Source organism: Tursiops truncatus, chromosome 13 (genome assembly GCF_011762595.2).
Source record: "Tursiops truncatus isolate mTurTru1 chromosome 13, mTurTru1.mat.Y, whole genome shotgun sequence".
Lineage (NCBI taxonomy): Eukaryota > Metazoa > Chordata > Mammalia > Artiodactyla > Delphinidae > Tursiops > Tursiops truncatus.
This window is the reverse complement of record NC_047046.1, coordinates 2,040,290-2,063,087: the sequence shown is the minus strand read 5'-3', so window position 1 is coordinate 2,063,087 and position 22,798 is coordinate 2,040,290. Positions and strand designations below refer to the sequence as shown.

General features: G+C 46.0%; 1 protein-coding gene across 1 annotated transcript in view; it reads right to left on the bottom strand.

Annotated features, from left to right (window-relative positions):
• Positions 1 to 7,832: 7,832 nt before the first annotated feature.
• The window catches only part of RIMBP2 (RIMS binding protein 2), a 258,014-nt gene continuing 243,048 nt past the window's right edge, over positions 7,833 to 22,798 (bottom strand). Inside the window, exons 20-23 of the mRNA XM_073789923.1 lie at positions 20,260 to 20,363; positions 19,066 to 19,137; positions 11,926 to 12,060; positions 7,833 to 9,769 (exon numbers count right to left, since the gene is read on the bottom strand). Of these exons, the coding sequence (XP_073646024.1) occupies positions 9,581 to 9,769; positions 11,926 to 12,060; positions 19,066 to 19,137; positions 20,260 to 20,363 (500 nt within the window). The 3' untranslated portion in view covers positions 7,833 to 9,580. The remainder of the gene's footprint in view (positions 9,770 to 11,925; positions 12,061 to 19,065; positions 19,138 to 20,259; positions 20,364 to 22,798) is intronic.

Below are 22,798 nucleotides of genomic sequence, written 5' to 3'. Positions count from 1 at the left end.
TCAAGTGATGCCATTCAGTAAAGTTACTTGTCTTACCATTATTGTGCTTGTTCTTATCAAACAACTGCCTTTGGATTTAGCCTTATTAACATATTATGAGTGAAAACCATTTCATTTTCCCTTTAGTTCTTTGAGCTAATAACTGTTGTTAACATTGTTTTTGGCTATTAGCCGAAGTTCCTTAACCTATTTGATTTCTAGACGTTAGAAGGAATGAAACACAGGAGATTGTGACGTTTCAGAAGAATGCCAAATAAAGACAATAAAATCGATGACAGTTGCCAAATGTTGTCACAGTATTAAGGAACGTAAGGAAGTCTAATTATACAACTGTAAAAGGTTGATTTGGGGCATCTTTTATTTATGGATTTTTAGGGCTAGTCAGTAACTTAAGTCATTAAAGTCTCATACTTGGCAGGTTTTAAACTATCCTTTAAAGTTGAAAGGCTTTAATATCTTTAAAACTATGAAAAAATGATAAAGGTGGTAATTCCGGGAAAGGTGCAGTATTCAAAAGACCCTCATTATATCATAAAGACTTTGGTCTGCAAGGGGCCGAAACAGCCTCAAATTAACTTCAGCCAAAAAGGGCTATTGACTGGCTTTCTCAAGTCATCCTAGGCAGTGGTTCCCAAACGGAATGTTACACGTGACCTTCTTTGCTTTGAAATAACATAGACCACTGGGCTCCAGACCAGATCCAGGAATCAGAACTTGTAGGGGAGAGGCCAGGTGAACTACTAAACGCATCCCAGGTGGTTTGTCCGGGAATTTGGGCAAATGCCGGTTGAGAAGGTGTATAGAACCTATAGCTGATGGAATGCTATCGGGGATCTGTCACTCGCTCTGCTTCCTTCTGGGTTGGTTCTAATCAGATAGGATTACAAAGATGGTCAGAAAGCCTAGGTTTATGTCTCAGCCCCACTGCAATGAAAGGAACACCTCGTCCACAATGGTTGCAGCAAAACTCAGGCTGTCTACACATCCTTGAACCTGAGGGACACACTGCCCTGATGGGGACTTAATAATAGCTGTTGGGTCAGATGAGGCCCATCTAGGAGTGGGTAGAGGAATGGTTCCCCGAAGGAAAACTTAGGTGCTAAAACCAGAAGATGGAACAGACAAGTGAACACAGTGGATGCCGACTGGGTGTCTGCTTGTTTAACAGCAAGTCAGCTTGTGACGGAAGTCGGAGTTGCCCTGGTCGCTAGAGGGACAATTACAACCGAGCACCTGTACGGGAATTGATTGCAGTGCTTCCAAAGAACACAGCCAAAACTCTGAAATCCAGGTTTCTCCTTAAAAGAGCAACATGCACACCCGAGTGCTACTTCTGAAGGCCTCAGCATTAGGGACGCTTCAGGTTCTCCCTTCTCAGTGCCTGGTCTGACCCATCCAACCTGGCCGTTCCTCAGGTGATGAAGCAGTTTGTTGGGGGTGGTCCCTCAAGTGCATTACGACGGGTAATCTGCCCAGTTTTTTCTGGGTACACGGGCTTTCTTTCCCCTCAAAACTCCAAAAACGTGCCCCTCATTGAAGCTTTCTGTTAGTTTTACGTGCTGTTCCTTAGAGCTCATAGAAATCTTGTTTGAGGATTCCAGAATTTCTGTCGGGAAATAGTGTCTTTGTTGTCTCTGGGTTGAATAGAAAGTCTGTTTCAAATTCAATTTCAGCCTGATGCTATGATATGAATCTTCAGAAGTTTGTGGATTTTTGAGGTGTAATTCTTTCATGTAGCCATAATATTGTCATTCAGATACAGTATTTCAAGGGCTTGGTTTAGGTCTGTTTGCATTCATCATTCCAACCCAGTTAAATCGTTTAAAAATCCAGGGTGAAAAAGAGAAATGTTAAAATTCGGAAGTGGTGAAGTCAGTGGAGAGGCCACGTGCCGCTGCCTTGTAGCACGGTGGTGGCTCCCTGGGCCGCAGCGCCTCTGCTCCAGGTCACGCTGCCCCTCCCAGCACCCTGTGCTGCCTGCGGCCGAAGTCCCGTGGGAGCTCCAGCCCGCAGCCTCTGTCTGAGACCCCCCCCCGCTGCCTCCCGGGGTTCTCAGTCTCTCGCTGGTTCTTCCTGGTCTCCCTAACTTGAGAATGTTGGAGTGCCTCCAGGCTCAGAAGCAGGGTCTCTGAGAAGCAGGAAGAAAAGAGTTTCTTTCTACTCCTCCTCCCTCGGGAATTCCATTCAGTCTCATAACTCATTTCTGTCAAAATGCTGCCAATTCACATCTCCAGCCCTGGCCTCCTACAGTCAGATGTGTCCGAGTGTCTGATACAGTGGCTCTCAAGCTCTTTGGTCTAAGGACTTCCTTACCCTCTTAACTTGCTGAGGACCCGGAGAGGTTTTGTTTATGTGGGTTATATTTATTAATTGTATATTAGAAATTGTATTTTAAAAACGATACAGAAACCCACATTCCATTAACTGTTAGACTGATGCTGTCGTCATGTCATGAAGCCTCTAGAAAATACTGTACACTCGTGAGAGAACACGAATGAAAAAGGCAGATGGCCTCAGTGTTAACAAATCAGGTCCTGTGGTCCCCTACTCTGGTCCTAGCCCAGCCAAGACCCTCTGCCTTGGCAGGGAAGGTGCTTTTCCATTAGGGTTCACACAGCCAAAACCAAAACTGAACCTGAGATCGGTGCAATGCAAGCTTTATTCAGTGGCCAAAGAATGGAGAAGTGGGAATTTAGTTCACAGGTCAACCTCTCACTCACGCTCACGTGGCGAGGGGGATTGGACTGTAAAGAATAAGGACGGTGCGGGGAGGAGCGAGGCTGATGGTGGGGAGGCATTTGCATTGTTCTTCTGGGGGAGGGGCGGGGTTTCCCTGAAATGGGATGCCACCCTTTTTCTGTCCTTTTTTGGTCGGCAACTTCCGGTCATGGCCGCTGGTAGGTATGTCACTTAGTAGCTGATGCAGTAAAAACAACGTAGATGAGACTCCGGGTCTGTTGAAGGTCACATTCGTTGCCATCTTGGTTCTAGCTGGTTCTCGCTGGGTTTTGTTTTTCTCTTCATGTCGCTTCGTTACTTTGTTTGGGACCCTGTGACTCAAAGAGACATGTTAGTTCCTGTTCAAGGGAGGGGTTGGCAGCCTTTGGGCAAGAATCTGGAGTCAGCTCTGGCCACAGCAGGAAAAGAGTTTTGACCACAGAACCCTGGAGGAGTCGCAGAGTACCCCAGGGGTCCCCTGGCCACACTGTGAGAACCTCTGGTTGAATCATTCAGTATGCCTGGAACTGAACTGTGATTTCTCTCAGACCTGCCCCAGTTCAGTTAATTGGAGCTCCGTTTTCCCAGATGTTCAGACCAAAACCCTTGGCATCTTTCCTTGAGTCCTGTCTTTCTCGTGTCACACTTTGGGTTCCTCGGTAAGTGTTACAAGCTCTGCCTTCAAAAGATCATGAATATCCAGCCACTGTTCCTGTCCCCTCTTCCAGGCCACCACTGTCTCTGAATCACTACCACAGCCTCCTAAAGTGGTCCTTTTGCAACAAAGTGATCAAGTCGCACACCTGCTCGTCGTGCGGTGGGTTCCCACCTCGGGAAGACAGTCGTTGCCAGGGTGTGGCGTCGTGCCGCCCAGGTGCCCGCGTCCTGCCCCGGGACCTCTGCTGCTGCTCCGGGCCCAGACTTCCACATGCTCCTTCAGGTCAGCTAAGATGTCACCAGCAGAGGGACCACTTTCTAAATTTTCAGCATCCCACAGGCAGAGACATAGCCTTTCTGCTCTCTCCAGCTTTGCTGGTATCAGTAGCATATTACTTGTTGTGCTTTTTCTACTCTGCTCCCCCACTAGAATGCAAATGATTCCAGGAATCCAGGAGGGCAGGAATCTTTGTGTCTTGTCCACTGTTGTCTCCGAGCGTCTTGATCAATGTCTGGCACGTAACAGGCTCTCAGATATTTATTGAAAGGACAAATAACTAATGTAACTTAACTCAGTCAGCCAGCCCCTGTACTTCTTATGCATGTTAATGTCAAGGGAGCCCTGTATACTCCGCAGTGGTTCTCGTCCTGGGCTGTGTGTTCTGGTCACCAGAGGGCTTTAAAAGCTCCTAATGGCAAGCCCCCACCCGGTTCTCATAAGTGAGACTCTTGGCCTGGGACTTGGACATAGGAGCACTCAGCAGTCTTAGCAACAGCTGGAGTAATACTATACGAGGCAAAGAAGCGAAATCATCCATGTGGGTAGCAACCAGTCAGGCTTCCGAGAAACCTGGATCCTAAGTCCCAGCTCCTGGCCGCACCTCAGGACCAGATGTTCTGCCACTGGATTCTTCTCTTCGTGGGTGCCTGGAAAAGGAGGTCCTGCCCAGTCCCTCTTTGCCCATATGCTCCCTGTGCGAGGCCTGGTCAGGTGTGGCAGGAGGGAGCCCTTTGGAGGGGGCATGGCCTCAGCTGTGGTGCGGCAGGGCTGCCCTAGCACAGGCAGGCACTTGGCTCCTGGCCCTGCGGTGAGCAGAGACTGCACCTGCCCAGGAAGCAGCCAGCCCGTAGGGGATCATTCCTGGGCTACGAGGCACCTGACTGAGGAGTTGCATGCTTTCACCCTTTCTGTTGGGGGTCAGCCTCTTCCCGTCTGGCCTCAGGGGCCTGTGAGGCTGGGGGATAGGGGTGGTATAGATACCTTCTTTCTGGACGACACACGAGCCTTTGAGCACTCGAATCCTGTTTCCTCCTATCCAGCTTACATGCCATTGTTCTAAATCAACTTTATTGTGATTTACATGTAAGTGAATGCAACTTGATGAGCTTTTGACCATTTTATACACTCCAGTGTCTCTGCCACCATCGAGATTTAGAAAAATGTCCATTCCCTCCCACAGAAGGTTCCTTCTTGCTTCTTTGCAAACAGCCCTTCCCACCTTTCCCCCAAGCAGCCACGGTCTGCCTTTGACCTCCTCTGGTCTCGTGTGAACGGAATCCTACGGTGCGTGAACTCCTCTGCGCCTGGCTGCTTCTGCTCTGAGGGCTTCAGCAGTTAACCTGTTTAATTGTCTGGTTGGTTGGTTTGCTTAAGCAGGGTTCCACTGTAAGGTCGTACTTCACATTGTTGATTCACTGTGGACGGATGGGTATTTTGGATGCTTCCTATTTGGGGCTATTATAAACTCTAGAAAAATTCTGTTCAGGCCTTTGTATGGACACAGTTTTTCTTTCTTTTGGGTAAATACATAGAAGTAGAATTGCTGGATCTGCATGCTAAGTGTCTCTGATTTTATAATTAGCTGACAAGCTGACAAGTGACTGGACGCTTTTCTGTTCTCCCCTCCAGTGCATGAGAGTTCCAGTTGCTCCACATCCTCGCCAATCTTTGATGATGTCAGTCTTTCCATTTTAGTGGGTGTGTAATGTTATCTCACTTGGATTATTAATTGCATTTCCCTGCTGACTAATGATACTGAGCATTGTGTGTGTGCATATTAGCCATTCTTCTAGCTTCTATGAAGTAGCTGTTCAGACCTTTTGCATATTACCTTTTAAACTGGTTGGTCTTATTGAATTGTAAAATTTCTTTGTGTATTCTGGGTAAAAGCCTTTTGTCAGATATATGCACTATGAATGTTTCCTCTCTGTTGCTGGCTTCTTGTTTTGCTTTCTTAAGTATCAAAGAGAAGATATTTTTAAATTCGATGGAGTCCAGTTATCAGGGGTTTTTTCTCTTATAATTTGTGCTTTTCGTGTCCTGTATAAGACATCTTTCTAGCCAAATTTCTCCTGTGTTTTCTTCTAGAAGTCTTATAGTTTTAACATTTTCATTTAGGGCTGTGTTCTGAGTTAAATTTTGTGTATCATATGAGGTAAGAGTCAGTTCTCCCTCCTATGAATCCCCCTTCTTTCTGCAGAATTTCTGGAAAATACCATATTTCCCCTGTTGAATTGCTTTGGCACCTTTGTTGAAAATGAACTTACTGTATATGTAAGCATCTGTTTGTTCCACTGATTTATATGTATCTTTATTTCTATATAGCTGTGTTTTACATGCAAACACCACTGCCTTGATTACTGTGGCTTTACAGTAAGTCTCAAAATTAGGCAACGTTAGTCTTTCCCCCTTGTCCATCTTTTTCAAAATGGGTTTGACTATTCTAGGTCGTTTGCATTTCTGTATAATTTTTTATTCAGTTTATCAATTTCTGGAATAAGCCTGCTGGAATCTTGACTGCCATTTCACAGAATCAGTAGATTTACCGGGAGGAAACTGGCATTTAACAATACGAATCTTCCAAGCCATTAACATCTCTTATATCTCTATTTAGGAGCTTTTTCATAGTCTTAGGCAATGTTTTACATTCTTCAGTATATAAATCTTGTATGTATTTTGTTAAATTTGTCCCTAAGAATTTCATGTTTTTGATGCTACTATAACTGCTTATGTTGATTTCTTCCTTTATTTTATATCAGTTATATCTATATTTTAACTTCTGTCTAATTGTTCCCTGCTGGGGAGAGTGATACAAAATATGCAGTTTATACAGAAATACAATTGACTTTTGTATGTCGACCTTGTACCCTGTCACCTTGCCAAATCCACATATTAGTACTAACCGCGTTTTGTAGATACCCCTTAACATTTTCTGCATAAAGTCATGTCATCTGCAAATAAAGACTGTTTTACTTCTTCCTTTCAAAAGTGTATGACTTTTCTTGCCTTATTGCAAGGCTAGAAACTCCAGTATAGTGTTGAATACAAGTAGTCAAGTGGACGTCCTTGTCTTGTTTTTGACAGAAAGGGCAAGTGGTCAGTCTTTCATCGTTATGTGTGTTGACTGTTAACTTTACCAAGTTGAGGTAAATTCCTTTCTTTTCCTGGTTTCCTGAACAGTTGTTGATTGTGTCCAGTGCTTTCCTTGCATTTATTGAAATGACTGGGTAGCTTTTCTCTTTTGTTCTGTTAATACAGTAAAACACATTGATTTTTCTTCAGCGTGTTCAACCAACCTTCATTCCTGGGTTGAACCACAGTTAAATATAGTGTATCATCCTTATATATTGTTGGATTCAATCTGCTAATGTTTGGTCAAGGATTTTTTTTTTTAATCTACATTCATGATGCTATTGGTCTGTAGTTTTCTTACAATGTCTTTGCCTAGTTTTGGTATCAGGATAATGCTGGCCTCATGAGTTTGGGCATTTTTCTTTCTTCTCTCTTCTCTGGAAGAATTTGTGTACAGTGGGCCGTATGTATTCCGTAAATGTTTCATAGTATTCACCAAAGCTAATAAGTCCAGTTCATGATCACTTTGGGCTTGCCTACATTTTCATATTTTAGGAAATTTGTAAATGTGTTCAAAACATTCAATCCTGGCTACTTTTACTGGTTTTACTTTATTTTATGTTTTTGGAGGAGCTGTCATGAATTGCTTTTTCCTGTGGTAAAGTGTATGTAACATGAAGCTTCACCATCTCAACCATGTTCAAGTGTGTAGTTGCGCTAAGTACATCCACACTGTCGTGTGGACTTTAATTTCTTATACTGGTATTTCTTAAGCTGGAATATTTTTAAATTAAAGACATTCCATTTAATCTAGCATTTCAGCTTTTTTTTTTTTTAACTTAAGATCTCCAGAATTGATACCATCTTGTGTAACTTAAACTTTGTGCCCTTTGACCCACATCTCCCCATTTCCCCCACCCTCAGCCCCTGGCAACCACCATCCTACCCTCTGCTTCTAAGTGTTTTTGACTGTTTTGGGTTCCACGTGTGAGTGAGATCATGCAGTATTTCTCCGTCATCAATTATTCAAACATAACCTTTTTTGTAAATGCGTTAGGGGAAAACATAGTTCGCCGTGAATGACGTTATGATAGCAGTCATTTTATGTGCTTGCATACAGTTCATAAAGTTATGCGTTTGAATTATATTTTCACCTTGCACGTTGGTTTTACCTCTTAATGATAACAAACCCTATTATTGGGAGAATTTTAAAATAATTAAGGATTTCAGGAAAATGCTTTGTATTTGAAAAATTAAGTTGTGTCTTATTATATTTAGCTGGTGTAGCTCTTTACTCAGATCATTTGAATTCTGGAGTTGCCAAAGGGAGATGTTGTGAATATGGTTTGAACTCACTCTCGACATCTTTGCTGCACGTGAGCATTTCACAAGAAACACTCGGGCGCAGCACCTTTCTTTTGCCACTGAGTGGATCGTCACCAACAATGCGAGAGCGACGGCACTTTGTAAATGACTCCCAGGTCAGAATTGCTTTAGAACAAAAGTACTGCCAGAAAAGGTAACGTTATAGAGTTTTTCTTGTACGTATAGGAGAAAGGAATTCAGTTATGCTGCTATGATTTAAAAAAAAAAAGCGTTCAAAACACAGAATAAATGGCGTTGTATAAAATAAGAAATTTTATTTCTATAAAATATTTTACACTAGCTGTACACATGCACACACCCACACAGAACTTAACCACACACTGGGTAATTTCCTTTTAATAAATCTACCACATACTATTATATTACAATTTACAATATAGTTTTTGAAGACACAATGGGGAAAGCGTCATCATTCATTTATAAACCTCCCATAAATTACAAAAGAAAGGCAGTCTGAAAAGTATGTATAAAGAGTAAAAACAATTTACAAGTGGACAAGAATTACAAAATAGTAACCATCAAATACATCTGCCAGCAACTCTGTAAATCTTTGTTGTTGTTGTTCGGGTGCCAATGGTGAAGACTGGTGTGGAGTCATTTTGAACAGACTTAAAGTTAGTATGTTTTCGGTGTGGCTTATGTGGATTGCTTTACGTGTAGGCTGTTCATTGTTGATTATCTGTGTATGGCATTTTGACAAATGATGAAAGTAACGTAAGTCCATATGCCACAAAGTGTAACACTGAAAGCAATGAATATTACCAGCTTTTTGGCAGGTTGGAGTAGTGGTACTTTACCAAAGTTACTTCCTCTCCTCTTTTTTAAATGATTTGAATAAGTAAACATCTCCTGTGTGTCGCCTGGCTTGCTTCGAAAGACAGAAAACCAGGATCTTATCATTGCACAGCCTGTGCAACTTGGTCTCAAAGCACTGTGTCTGTGAGGGTGGAGGGCACTGAATGCACAACACATACAACGTGTACACCGTAGCTTTTATTGGACAGTACAGATCACTGTGCATGTATAAGGCAGGACATCAAGGCGGTTAAACTAGGAATTTCAAGACCAGAGTTCAAGTGAGAGTTATGCGTCATGAGGCAAGCATTTCTGAAAAGGGAGCGAGGTTGGAATCATTCCTTCAAGGGCAGATGACAAATGCACAAAGGCTGGGGCCCCAGGTAGGGAGTGAGCTATAAAGAGCTACTGGCCGCCCTGTGTGCTCACGAGACAGCCCAGCTCCCGCCAGGGCCCGGCAATAACAAGAGCGATGGGCGCGGAGGCCCGGCGGGAGTACCAGCAGCTCTGTGTCCTGGCGCTGGGTTTAAAGTGGACGGTAGTGCAAAGAGCATTTCTCTACTGGTGTCAGGGGAGAAGATTGGTTTTTTAGGAAGTACTTGAGTCATGAAAGCCCTAGTTTGGAATTAAAGAAAATTACATAGATTTGGAAGTTGTCCGGAAGCACGTGAATCATTTCACTGCACCCAGCTTTTTCAGCAGTTTCTTGCCTTTGGAAAGCAGCCCCTTTTTCTTTCTCGAGGACATTTCCCTGCCTCTCCCAGGACTACCAGTACCCATAGATGACGTAGGTGGCCCAGAATGGAGATGGGCTGTGGGAGATGGTACTCTCCTGGCTGTACCTGAACCCTCAGGAGGAACCTAGTAGGCACATTGGTACAGGTCACTGAGTGCGCGAGCGCCGGCAGCACCCCTCCGCTCGCCGCGCGGCATCAGTGACGCCACACGGCCCCGCTTCCCACCAGGCAAGGTGAGCGTGGTTCGTTTCTTCTCTGAAGGGTTGAAGTATCCCGTGAGAGGCACACGGCCCTCCCACGGCATAGCTCAGAGGGGGCGGGTCTGAGGGCCCCCAGACAGAGGGCCAGCAGTGTGGGGTTTTCGGTTTCTTTGTGTTCGGGGGAGGGAGTGGCCATTGCTCTGGCAACACAGAGCTGGGTAATCATTGACTTTGTAACTTAAGACCAGAAGCAGGAAGGAGGAGTCATTTTGAATTAGGTTGAGAGTAAGACTGGCTGAGTACCGGTCAGTAATCTTAAAAGCAAAAGTTCTTAAGGGGAATTTCGAATTTGAAAACTACTTGGGCATGTGAGATCCTGACGTTGAGTACATTCCTGGGTTAGTATACTAGAGAGATACTGGAGATGGCGCACCGGTTGAAAGAAAAATAAATAAAAAAAATAAAATGAACCTTAATTTCAATCAAAGAAAGCTTAAAGGCCCTTATTGTACGCTCTCATCATTTCCAAGGTATTAAAGGTGCGTTTTTGTCGATACAGAGCACATGGTAGGGTTTCCGTGCACTGGAGTGCTCCCCGGTGCCTCGCAGGAGCGGAACTGTATTCTAACGCGGGCATGATGACGTGGGCTCACCCGCGTTTACGGTCTCATGCATGCCTGCGATTACATAACACCACCTTTCCTCTTGCTCCCCTACCCCACCAGAGCAAAGCTCTTTCTAATACGAGGACTCGTTATTCATCAGGCAGACAGGAGCCCAGGGGCTTCAAGCTTCCTTGGATTTAAAATCAGGGTCTAATTCTAATGGAGAACACCTACTAAATCATCCCAAAGTACACCTGAAGATACCATCTATTCCATCTAATGCAATCATTTGAGCTGCATGTTTCATTAAACTTGGTATTGCATTGGTATACCAACAAAGCAGTCTTCCAGCCAAACGCCTGCGTGTTCAGGACACTTGCTTGTGCTTTGAGGAGACGCATCAGCTCTCCCGTAAGGTAGAGGGACGGTCACTTAAGAAAAAGCTGCCTGCCATTCCAGGCAGCATGGGGAGCGTTCAGAGGCAACTCTAGATCACCTCGTGTTCACTACTCATCCGCTCGATCTTGAGTTGCGGGGTTTTTTTTAGGTAAAATTTCCAGAGGAAACATTTTATTAGGTTGTGCTTTTCCCAAGAGTGGCTAACAATGCAATATGCAGCTTGAATTATGACTAGACATTGGAACACTGTGTAAACAAACAATTAGCCTGTTAAGAAATATGTTCCCAATGTTGGCCTCTTCCAAATATTCTTAACGTAAATCGTAGGAAATGATTATCAAAGCTGATTTATTTCTCTACAAATTCAGTTGCTTTACAACTGAGACCAATAACACTTTAGGTCCAGTGAGTTTTTGAGACATATTTCTTCTTTTTTTTAGCCCCCCAGTGAAGCCTTAAGTCTACCGCATTGGTCCACTGCAGGTAGCTTAGGTTGCTATGTTTACAGGTATCTTCAGTTGCTCACTTACGTGAAGGCTACATTGCCTGATTAAGGGGTGAAATGCACACTCTTCTTCTGTTTCCAAGCAGATGAGCAAAGAAATAAAATATATATAAAAATATAATATATAAAAACTCGCAGTGATGAAATAAAATAAAAATGAGACACCAAACAAATGTAATCTGACAGTTATATATGGCTGAGAAGTTCTTTGACCTTTGTTGAGAAGATCTGTTAAAACCCTGACAGGGCAAATAACCATTACTGCCCACCGAGTCTAAGGACTATCGCCATCCCCGTTTCACTCTTAAACTGGACTGTGCGTCTGTGACGTAGGATGGCAAGTTCCTTTGTGAGCAGAGCAGACTGATTAGATTGAAAGGGGCATTTTGGTGAAACAAGTAAACTTGATTTGGAATTAGGAATTTTCAGGCACAACCCCCATGGGAGGGCAGAGGAAAAATTCAGGGTATCTGCTTTTCGACCTAAGACATAAAAAGCAATGCAGAGACTGCAGTAGACCGTCTGTGGCGGAGTGGGACAGGGGTTAAAAGTGCTGAACACACGTGCTTACCCTTTTCGTCTTCGAGCGCGTCGGCGTGTCCTGCGGGTAGTGGGGCGGCGCGTCAGAAAGATAGACTTCTACGTCATCGGGTACTTCTTCTAGGAAGTTGGAGGGTACGAGGCCTTTCTGCCCATTAAGCTCCCCCTAAAAACACAGGGGTGAGAAGCACAATTGACTCTCTTTTTCCAGAAACCTGCTTCTTGCTTCAGGTAAAGGAGTACAGCTCAGAGCAGCGAGTTTCTTCTGGCTCAGAAGTGGCAGACAGACCGGGACGCCAGTGCTCCCGGACTCCCCCGACCACAAGAGTGAGCTCGGCCACGTGCTCGAAGCGCAGGGTCCCGGCGCCTGCCCTGAGGTCTCGAGCTGGCCTGTCTGGAGCGGAGCTGAGGACCTGTTTTGGCCAAGGGGCCTGGGTGGTTCTCAGGGTCAGGCACGCTTAGGAACAGTCCTGGGGAGCACCTCACTTAGAGGTCCTCAGCCCTGACCAACCTCTGAGTCCCACGGGAGCTTGCACAAATAGCGTTGCCTGGGTGCACTGAGAGAGGGGAGTGGGGGGCGGGTGTCACATGCGGGGGCAGGATTGAGGGGGCCGACCGGTTCCACCTGGTATCTTTCATCCCGTGCGTCGCTACAGCCTCGCTGTAAGAATGCACCCAAGAGGGGAAGGTGAAGGCGTTGGCACCTCCTCGAGGTGACTGCTTCAGGTCGGTATATATCCTTCCGGACCTGTCTACGCAGTCACGTGTCCGTGCATGGAACACAGTTCCAACTGCCCACTGGACGTCAGTCCCGAGCAGCTCACAGCCCACCACATCAACCCCCCCAGTGCCACCTTGCCCCACAGAACCCAAAACCAAGCTCAAAACTGGCCCCAGACAACCTGGGAGTGTGTTTCTCTGTCCAGTAGGTGTAGGAGACGGTGGCAACTTGAAAGAGACAGCCTACAGTATCAAAATGAAAAACTGTGCATCCAGGAACGTGATGAACAGAGTGAATGGGAGAAAATGCTTGCAAGTCATATATCTAGTAAGGGGTTATAAAGGATATATAAAGAACTTCTACAACTTAACAAAATAAACAACCCAATCAAAAAGTGGGCGAAGGACTTGAACAGATAATTTCTCAAAAAAAAAAAAAAAAAAGACAGATGGCTAAGTAGCACATACAAGATGCTCAGCATCACTACTCATCAGGGAAACGTAAACCAAAACCTCAAGACACCACCTCACATCCATTAGGATGGCTACTATAAACGTATTTTAGTGTTGGTGTAGATGCGGAAGAATTGGAGCCCTCGTGCACTGTTGGTGGGACTGTGAAACGGTACAGCCACTATGGAGGAAACAGTACGGTGGTTCCTCAAAAAATTAAAAATAGAATTACCATATGATATGATCCAACAATTCCACTTCTGGGTGTTTACCCAGAAGAACTGAAAGCAGAATTTTGAAGAGAGAATTGTGTACCTATATTCATAGCAGCATTCTTCACAATAGCCAAAGGATGGAAGCAACCTAGCTGTGCATCGGCGGGTGAATGGATAAACAAAATGTGGTACAGTGGAGGGTTATTCAGCCTTAAGAAAGGAAGGATATTCTGACCTATGCTACAACAGAGACGAACCTTGAGGACACTATGCTAAGTGAAGGGTCACAAGCAGACGTATACTGCGTGATTCCACTTACATGGGTCCGGAGAGCAGTCAGAGTCTAGAGACAGAAAGGAGAAGGGTGGGCGCCAGCGGGAGGGGACAGTGGGGACTTGGTGTTTGATGGGGACAGAGTTAACCTTGCAAGATGGAAAGAGTTCTGGAGATGGATGGTGGTGGCGGTTGCACGACAGTGAGTGTACTTAACGCTGTTGAACTGTACACTTAGAAGTGATTAAGATGGTAAATTATGTGTATTTTCTCACAATTAAAATTAATTCTTTTAAAAGAGGCAGGTCCAGGTACCCCCCACGCCTTCCTGTGCGATAATCCCTCCTGAGCCCGACAGCCACGTGCCCAGTCGCCCACCAGCTCCTTCTGCCTAGACCCTGAAGATCCCGCCCTCCTGTTTACCTGTGGCCGCTTCAACCCTTCTTCCTCAGGCTCCACTGTTAGCTTGTCTTTCTCCGTTGGTGTTACTTGGGCACTCTTTCTAGGACAGCTTTGCTTTTTGCTGTACATGTCTCCCTGGTGATTTCTTCCACACCAGCGCTTGCAGACAACATGTATATATGCGAAGGCGCTGGAACGTCTGTCCAGTCCAGACCTCTCAGTAGGTCCACCAGCCAGATTTTCCCTCCAGCACCAGAGGTAAGCACCAGACGGAGCAGCTGGCTCGTGGTGGGGGCTACATTCTATGAAAAGGCACAGCTTTACACACACATCCCCATCAGCACCGTGTTCACATCTCAAGAGGCACCTGTGTGAACCACGACCGCCAGGGGCCTGCGTGTTCAGGCTCCCGGGCTGAGCCCTGCCCTGGGCTCCCCGATACAGCGGTGGAGGGAACTGCCTGTGCTCTTCATTGTCTCCTCTCTTCTCTCGAGCCTCCCAGCACAGTTCTGCTAAATCACACGTCAAAAGTGCACACGACACGACTTCACTGTTGGCGTCCACCGCCACGTACCCCGGCACAGGACGTGGTCGCTAGAATCATGCTCCTGCGTGAGTCCCCCTCCACGTTGGAGAGGCTCTGTAGCCCCAAGCTCAATAGTTTCCAAGCCGTGTTTTCCTCGCTACCGTGTCCTCATTTCTGTGTTCCCAAGGGCACCCATCGGCTGCGGCAGAATCTGCAGACCCTCCTGGAAGATGTCACAGCTACAGATCTGAGCCCTGCGCGGCCTCGAGCCTATCTCTGTCAGCCTCCCCCGTCACCGTCTCAGTGCAGGCCCTTGCCCGTCACCTGGGCCGTTCCATCGCCCGTCGCCTGGCCTCTTGGGACTCGCACCTCCCTTACACGGTCCACTTGCGAAGCCCTTGACCATAATAACATCTCCCCCACTTGCAGACCCTTCACCGTCTGATCTCTGCTCCTCCTCAAGCCTCACTTCTACCGCTTTTGTGTTTGAGGCCAGATATGAACCGTGTGAAGACCTTACAGTTCAAACAGAATTGGAATCCGCTGGGCTGGGCTGAGCGGCAGAAAACGTTACAGTCTACCCGGCCCCTTCTTCCCCATGCCCAGTCAGCACGAGGCCCCATCACGCTCACACACTTCTCCTCCTTTGCTTCCTTTAATACTTTAGAATGCTACTGTACGGCCTGCTTCCCTCTGACCTATCGAAGTAGATGATCTAAGAGTTTGGGTGTTGAAACACTGGGCGGTGCAAGCGTCTGGCTAACACAGCGTGAGGGTTAAAGCACTGTGGGGTGCTGGGAGTCTCAAATGACTGGAGACAAGGCAGGGACTTCACTGGGGATGCCGTGAGTTGTGGAGGGGAAGGCCCAGGTAGACAGCAGAGGCCCCTCTGTCTACACTCTGTTCACTATGGGAGGTGGTGGAACCGAGGAGAGACTAGAAGACATGACAGGACGAGGTCCCATGAAAGAGCTGCAAGTCAGCTCTCGAGAGCTTTTAAGACTGCACGTGATGTCAGACAACGCAAGTGTGGCGAAATTTAAGATGTTTGATATTAAGTTAGGTATCCGCGGTTCTTGTTTACCAAATAAAAAATAACTGCACTGGGCAGTCTACTCAGCAAATTTGACCAACAAAATAATACTAAAGCCATCTGGTGGAAAGAACTAAAACGTGTGCAGATCAATTTAGATCTGATTCCTACTATCATATAAACCTTAGGCAGGCTGTTCAAGAAAATAAAGTAGATAAAACAGTGTAGGAATGGGAACATGCAGATCATATTAGAAAAATATGTTTAAATTACCAGAAAATACTATGTCCAGTTTTGTCTATATGTTTGAAAATCTAAATGAAAGGCATGGCTTTCTAAATATATATAAAGTATTAAAAATTGACTCAATAAGAAGATAATTATTTCAGCAAGTGAAAACTTTTGTACAACTGCATCCTAAAAAGACACTGAACCTATAAGATTTTTAGGTAGGTTATAATAACCTTCATGTAATTGTAGGACCTTAACTATGTCCTTTAATCTGTTCGGAGCATGAAAAATACTGGAAGCTTACCAGTTCATTCATAATTCTAGCATAATCCTGATACCAAAAGCCACAAAAAAAGATACTCCAATAAATATAAATCAATATAATTTCTGGAATATAAACATAACTTCTGAATAAAATGGTAGCAAATCAAATCCAGTGCTTTAAAAATAATTGTAAAAAAAATAGTTGTACACCATGGTCAGTAATTTACTGACAAAAAAAAAGGTAAGTTCAGCAAATGAGAAACAGGATGCTTAACATGATAAAGACCACCTATCTTTATCGATAATCTAGCCTAACACATAACAGTGTAAAGATTAGTGATATTCCTACTAAAATACAGACTGTCAGGGATCCCCTGTCCCTGTCATTCAGAATTGTTTTCAATGATGCAATAATAAGACAATAAAAAGAGATGACTGATAGATACTGAAGAAAAGACAAAATGTCATGATTTGGGGAACCCGAGAGAACCAACTGATGACAATGGATATAAATGCATTCAGAAAAAAGATTTGCAGGGGATCATAAACACACATGCACATAAATAGGCACACAGTGCATACATATGCATGCATGCAAACATGCACAAACATACATACACACACGTGCACATACATAGGCACATGATATATACACATACACCCACATGCATACGCACACACACGTGCACGTGCATAGGCACGATATATACACACACATGCACATGCATACGCACACACACGTGCACATACATAGGCACACGATATATACACATACATGCACATAAATAGGCACACAGCACACACACACATGCACACACATGCATACTCGCGCACATACATAAACACACATGCACATAAATGGGCACACAGTGCACACACATGAACATGCACACGCACACACATGCGTGCACACGCAATATACACGTGCACATACGATTCATGTACACGTGTACATATGCATGTACACATGCGCACACACGTGTACGTTGCACACATACACACATACATACACACATACACACACACACATTTCCAACATATTCTCTAAATAACCAGTAAAATATATACCAGAAAAAAATCATAACAGCAAGAACATAAGAATGAACTTTGAAAGATATATAAAAGGATGTGCAAGAAGAAATTCATGAACCTTCTGACAGATGAAAGGGAAAACTTAAAAAATGTCAGACACACCATGTGTCCAAATCAGAAGACAATATTATGTCAAGTTCCCCCCAGTTTAACCTAAAAGCTAAACGCACCTCTGAACAAAATACTATGGGTTTGCTGTAGGCAGGCTCTTTACAAAAACGGTTCCTCCCAAATATGAAAATGAATTATAAAAATACAATAATTGAGATAGTGTCAAGTAGCATTGAAGTCCAGAAACACTCTAGGTAGGACTGCAGTTCATAGGAGAAAGATGGGATCTTTAACCAGCGGAGAAAGGTCGGATTATTTAGTAAGTGGTGTGGGGACATTAGTTTCTCCAATTAGAAATCAAAAATAAAGTTAAACACTTGAGATTTACATGTGAAAATGAAGCTATAAAAGTGAAGAACCAAAGTAAGATAACTTCTATCAGTCGCCTTGAAGGACTTTTTAAGCATGACTCCCAGGGGCAGACGAAACTGACTACGGACGCATTTAGAACTCCTGCTTCAGAAAGGAAAACAACGTTAACAAAACTACACACACACAAGGAAAAGCTACAAAGCAGACAATGACCTAGAAAAGAACGATCTGCAACATACGGGACAAAGTATCGAGACAGGCTGGGACCTGGGACCTGGGACCCTTTGCTGCAGGGCTTGTACCTGGACAGATGTCATCTCCTCAAGCAACAAAATACAAAGAAACTATAAGGGACTAAGAATAACCGCTTGCATGCACAGTTGGGGCAAATTATGGACAAGGTACAAAAAGACCAAAAAAAAAACAACCCAACTGCCCCTTCTCAAGAGCTGGGAGCAAAAACAGGGTGTCAGGAGCAAAAGCAGGGCACTGCGCATGCCCCCCGCACTCAGCACCACCAAAGGGGTGGGCAGACCTCCTAAGCCACGCCTCCAGCCCGACCCCTGGACCCACCCCTACCCTCACCCCATAGAAGGAACAAGCTCGCAGCCCCTCAGGGAGCGATCAAGGGAACCTGTTACTGGTTCTCGCTCCCCCTGCTGCAGCAGGGGCCCCAGTAAAGCCTTGCCTGAACTTCTTGTCTGGCCTCTGATCAATATCTATTGATTAAGGGGGCCGAGAACCCTGGTCGGTAACGGTATGAATAGTCTCACTAAAAACTATACTCTTAAAACTCAGAAACTGCGCAGAGGAGAGAGCTTTGAAAGGCCACGTGGGCCTGAGTTTGTAAAATCCCTTTGACCCCAAGGGAAACCTGCCATAGAGTTTCTCAGCTACTTTGATTATTTTAGAAAAAGAAAAGAAAAAGGAGGAAGGTTGGACTCTGATGCAAGACGGTGACCCCACTCCCAAGGCAGGGGACAGCGGTGGGTGTCTGGCCGGGCAGGAGCCGCCAAGATGACCACCTTCTCTTCCTCGGGGATTATCGGGAGACCGGCTCCTCCACGGGAAGGGGAATGAGAAGGAAGGAGGCTGGCGCCGGCGTAGAGCCAGGACTGCCCCCCAGAGGCTGGGTCCACAGGGCTGCGCGAAGGAGGTCGGCGAGGAGGCTTTTAGTTAATTAATTATGCTGCTTTGTATCTCTCCCTTTTCCTATTTGAAAATGTATTTATGACCTACGCAGTAAGTCATCCAGAACATTACACTGTTTGGTAAAGGTCTGGATGGAGGAAATTTTAAGTGTAAACATGTGAATACCCTCCCTTTGCTGACAGCTTGTATACGTCAAAAATACCCCGATTAGAAAAGAAGGAACCGTGACGATTGCACGACTGCCGTCCTGTAGTGTATGTCCTCCGGAGGGGAGACAAGCCAATTAGCCAACCCGCCAGCAAGCCATGCAAAGTTCATACGTGATTTCAGGGAAGACAACAGACAAACAAAATTATATATATATATACTCGACGCTTCAAAACTTACATAATAAAATCCATCTTCATCAATTTCACCAAAAACAGTAATAATATCTCCAGTGCAAAATGTAAGTTCAGCCTGTAGAGATAGAACATAAAGTTAAAAGTGTTCTCCTGGAGACAGAAGCTGCTTTTTAAAAAAAAAAAAAAAAGTTCTTCATGATTTCTGGTATGATTTCTCTTTTTCTCTTATTATTTTGGTATGAACCTATTCTTTCAGTCAAATAAGGAGGAAAGGTACAAATCTGATGAATGCCTCTGTCCCTAGCCTCTTAGAAAGTAAGGATATGTCATGATGACTCCAGCCTACAAGAAAAGGGCTGCCGGGCTCTGATTCTCGGCCAGAATTCAAGGTCGTCCCCATGTTCTGACGGCGGCACATCTTTAGAACCAAATAGTCAACTTAAAAAACCCGGAGCCTCAAGGAGATGTTCTCTGCAGCGTAGGGACCATTGCACAAACAGCCTTTCAGTGAGTGTAAAAAAAAAATCAGTAATTAAATGTCTATCTATTAAGTGTCTACTCTATGCCAGGCTCCAGGCTAGAGGTGGGTGCATAGAATCCAGCAGAGGATACCAGAAAAAACTGCATTTTTATCTCTCGACGCGGAAAGAGGGACTAAAGTTCACACGTAAGAGCCATCAGGCATCTACGCGCATCGAGCCTGTAGAGATGTGAATACACCTGAGCTCTGAATCGGAGCCATGAGCTGCTCGCCCGTCAGGCGGAACAGAAATACTGAGGACCAGGGATCGGTACACAGCTCGCCATCTAAGAAAGCGGCCCCACGGACTGGAAACCTAATCGTTCATTTCTGAAGGCAAATCCTTTTCAGTTTTCACAAAGTTCCTAGGACCCCAAAACTACATGCACGGAGAACACCCATCCTTTCTTCTCTATCTTCCTTGAATGTGTGTGTGGCGGCCATGAGGGTCAGCGGCCACATGCAGGGGACTTTGCTTTCTCTCTCCAGGACGACCCATCACCACCAGGTGTGGGTCACAGGGCTTGCCCGGCGCTGGTCCAGGGAAACCCAATGTCAGTGGCTGCCATGTCCTGAGCGTGTCACCAGGCTCACGACCTCTCTCCTGCCTGCCTGGGTCCCTATTTACTGGTCGGGTAGCCCTGCCCTCGGACGGGTCCAGAGAAGGCAGGGAGGCAGCAGTGCTGTCAGCAGAGGTGTGGGGCGCTTGGCCGGTACCTCGACATCGATGTTGGGCGAGCTCTCCCTCGGGTCGTAGTCGTACAGGGCAACCATCCTCCGCGTCGCCACCGAGGGCTGCCTGATGCTCCTTCTGTTTCTCTCTGTTCCCGTCACAGGAGAAGAAGAAAGACACCATGAAGTGATTTCAGAGCTGGGTCACAGATGGCCAGTGTGGCCGAGGCGACCCCTGGGCACTAGTGCCAGCAAAGCCAGGGCAGCTCCCACCCCTTTCTCCAGCACATCCGTGAACAAGGGACACTTAGACTGATCCTCTGCAACAGTCGATCTAAACCGTTCTGGCCGGCACCGGGTGGGTGCAGCACGGGCAGGACCACCGGGCTGGCTGGAGGTTGGCAGCTCGCTCGCAGGAAGCCCCGCAAACGCCGGGTCAAAACTGCTGCCCGTGTAGCTGCCGTGAAGCCACAGAATCAAGTCATTCTCGCTCAGACCAGAGGCACGGCCACCGGCCTGGCATCAAGAGAAGCAAGAGTCCATAGAAAGGGGCACCCTCTCTACCCATCGCAAGGGTCCCTCCCACCGCTTTCCCCTCCAGCGCCCTGCCACTGTGCTTTCAACAGCTGCCCCCGAAACGATGCCGCCTGTGGGGAAGGCTCTGGGGAGGCCCCTCCCCTTGCCTGGCTGTGATCTGCCACAGACGGAGCCCCAGGGCACTATCCCAGCACACACGGCAGCACAAGCCGGGAGGGGAGAGGAAACCCCGAGCAGAGCAGAGGCGAAAACTCTGAAAACAGCCGTTTATAAGAAGGGTCCGTGGAGAACCGTGGGATCTGGCCCAGACTGTCGAACTCCCTGGCAAACCCGCTGTTGTTTGCAGTTCTAAATGGTATTTCTCCTGGAAAAAGCCGGCATTGAAGCATTTCTTCTAAACACAGCTGCTTTTCACCTACAATGAATTTTTGGAATTCAAAACATAGAAATGAAAACTCTCAAAGGCAGGTGTTTTGAAAGCAACTAACGTTAGTTACGTGGCTTTGCAGTGGCTTGTGGCAGGGATAGGGCCTGCAGTGGGTGTGCAAAATTCAACCCTCAGCTCCTGGTCAAGAATCACTGCTTTCGGGGCTTCCCTGGTGGCGCAGTGGTTGAGAGTCCGCCTGCCGATGCAGGGGACATGGGTTCGCGCCCCGGTCCGGGAAGGTCCCACATGCCGCGGAGCAGCTGGGCCCGTGAGCCATGGCCGCTGAGCCTGCGCGTCCGGAGCCTGTGCTCCGCAACAAGAGAGGCCGCGATAGCGAGAGGCCCGCGCACTGCGATGAAGAGTGGCCCCCGCTTGCCACAACTAGAGAAAGCCCTTGCACAGAAACGAAGACCCAACACAGCCCAAAATAAATAAATAAATTTAAAAAAACACAGAAGAATCACTGCTTTCATTTAAAATAAGCAAGCACACCTTTGCAGGACCTGCAGGACATATGTTTCCTTGAAGCAAAGTATAGTGGTAACCAGAGGTTAAGTACAGTGCTGCTAAATATTGCGGATTTCACGGGGGATGTTTTCTGCAGGGATGAATTTCTGAAGGGGGCAATAACAATATGCATGTTCTGTACTGAGGCGTAGTTTACATACAATACGATTCACTCTTTCTAGTGCCCACTTCAGCAAGTTTTGATAAGCTCACGCGGTCTTATAACCACCACAGCCGTCAAGATATTGAAGCTCCGTCACCCCCCAAAATTCCTTTATGCCCCCTTGTTGTCACCTCCAGCCTGGGTAACCACTGGCCTGTTTTCTGTCCCAACAGTTTTGCCTTTTTCAGAATATCGTTTAAATGTCATCACACAGATGTAGCTTTTGGAGACTGGCTTCTCTCCTTTGGACAATGCATCTGAGATCCATTCATGTTACTGCACGGATCAATAGTTTGTTCTACTTTTAGCGGTGAGTAGTATCCCGTTGTATGGAGGCACCATAGTTGTTTTATCCATTTACCAGCTGGAAGACATTTGAGTTGTTTCCCCTTATCAGTGATTATTAGTCAAACCACCATAAATACTCACGTACAGCCTTTTGTGTGAACGTGTTTTCATGCCTCTTGGGTAAGTATACGGGAGTGGATAGGATTGGATTGTAAGTGTAGGTTTAACTTTAGAGGAACCCACACCTGTTTTGCAAAGTGGTTGTAGCATCTTACACTCCAGGGAAACCGAGCAGAACCCTACAGGGCCTTCCTGGGGACAGACCCCACCCCCTGCCACACGGTGTCCCCTGCCTCTTGTTTGTAGAAAAGCTATAGCCTCCTAGGCCTTCCCCAAGTTCCAAAGAGCAAATGTAATCAGAAATGCGAGAAAATGTGGAAACAAGGGAAAAAGGTCAAGCAACACAAAATAACAATAGTTTAGCCAGAAAACAATGTCAAGGATCCTTAGTTCCTCCTCAAGGTTATAGGTACTATTCTGAGAGCTGTTTTACAGATACTAAAACCTCCACCAGGTGGAAGTAGTTAACTGCAGACCACCAGCACGGACCCCAGACTGGTTGGAACCAGAAGATTGATGATGTTGATTCCCAATTACCTCAC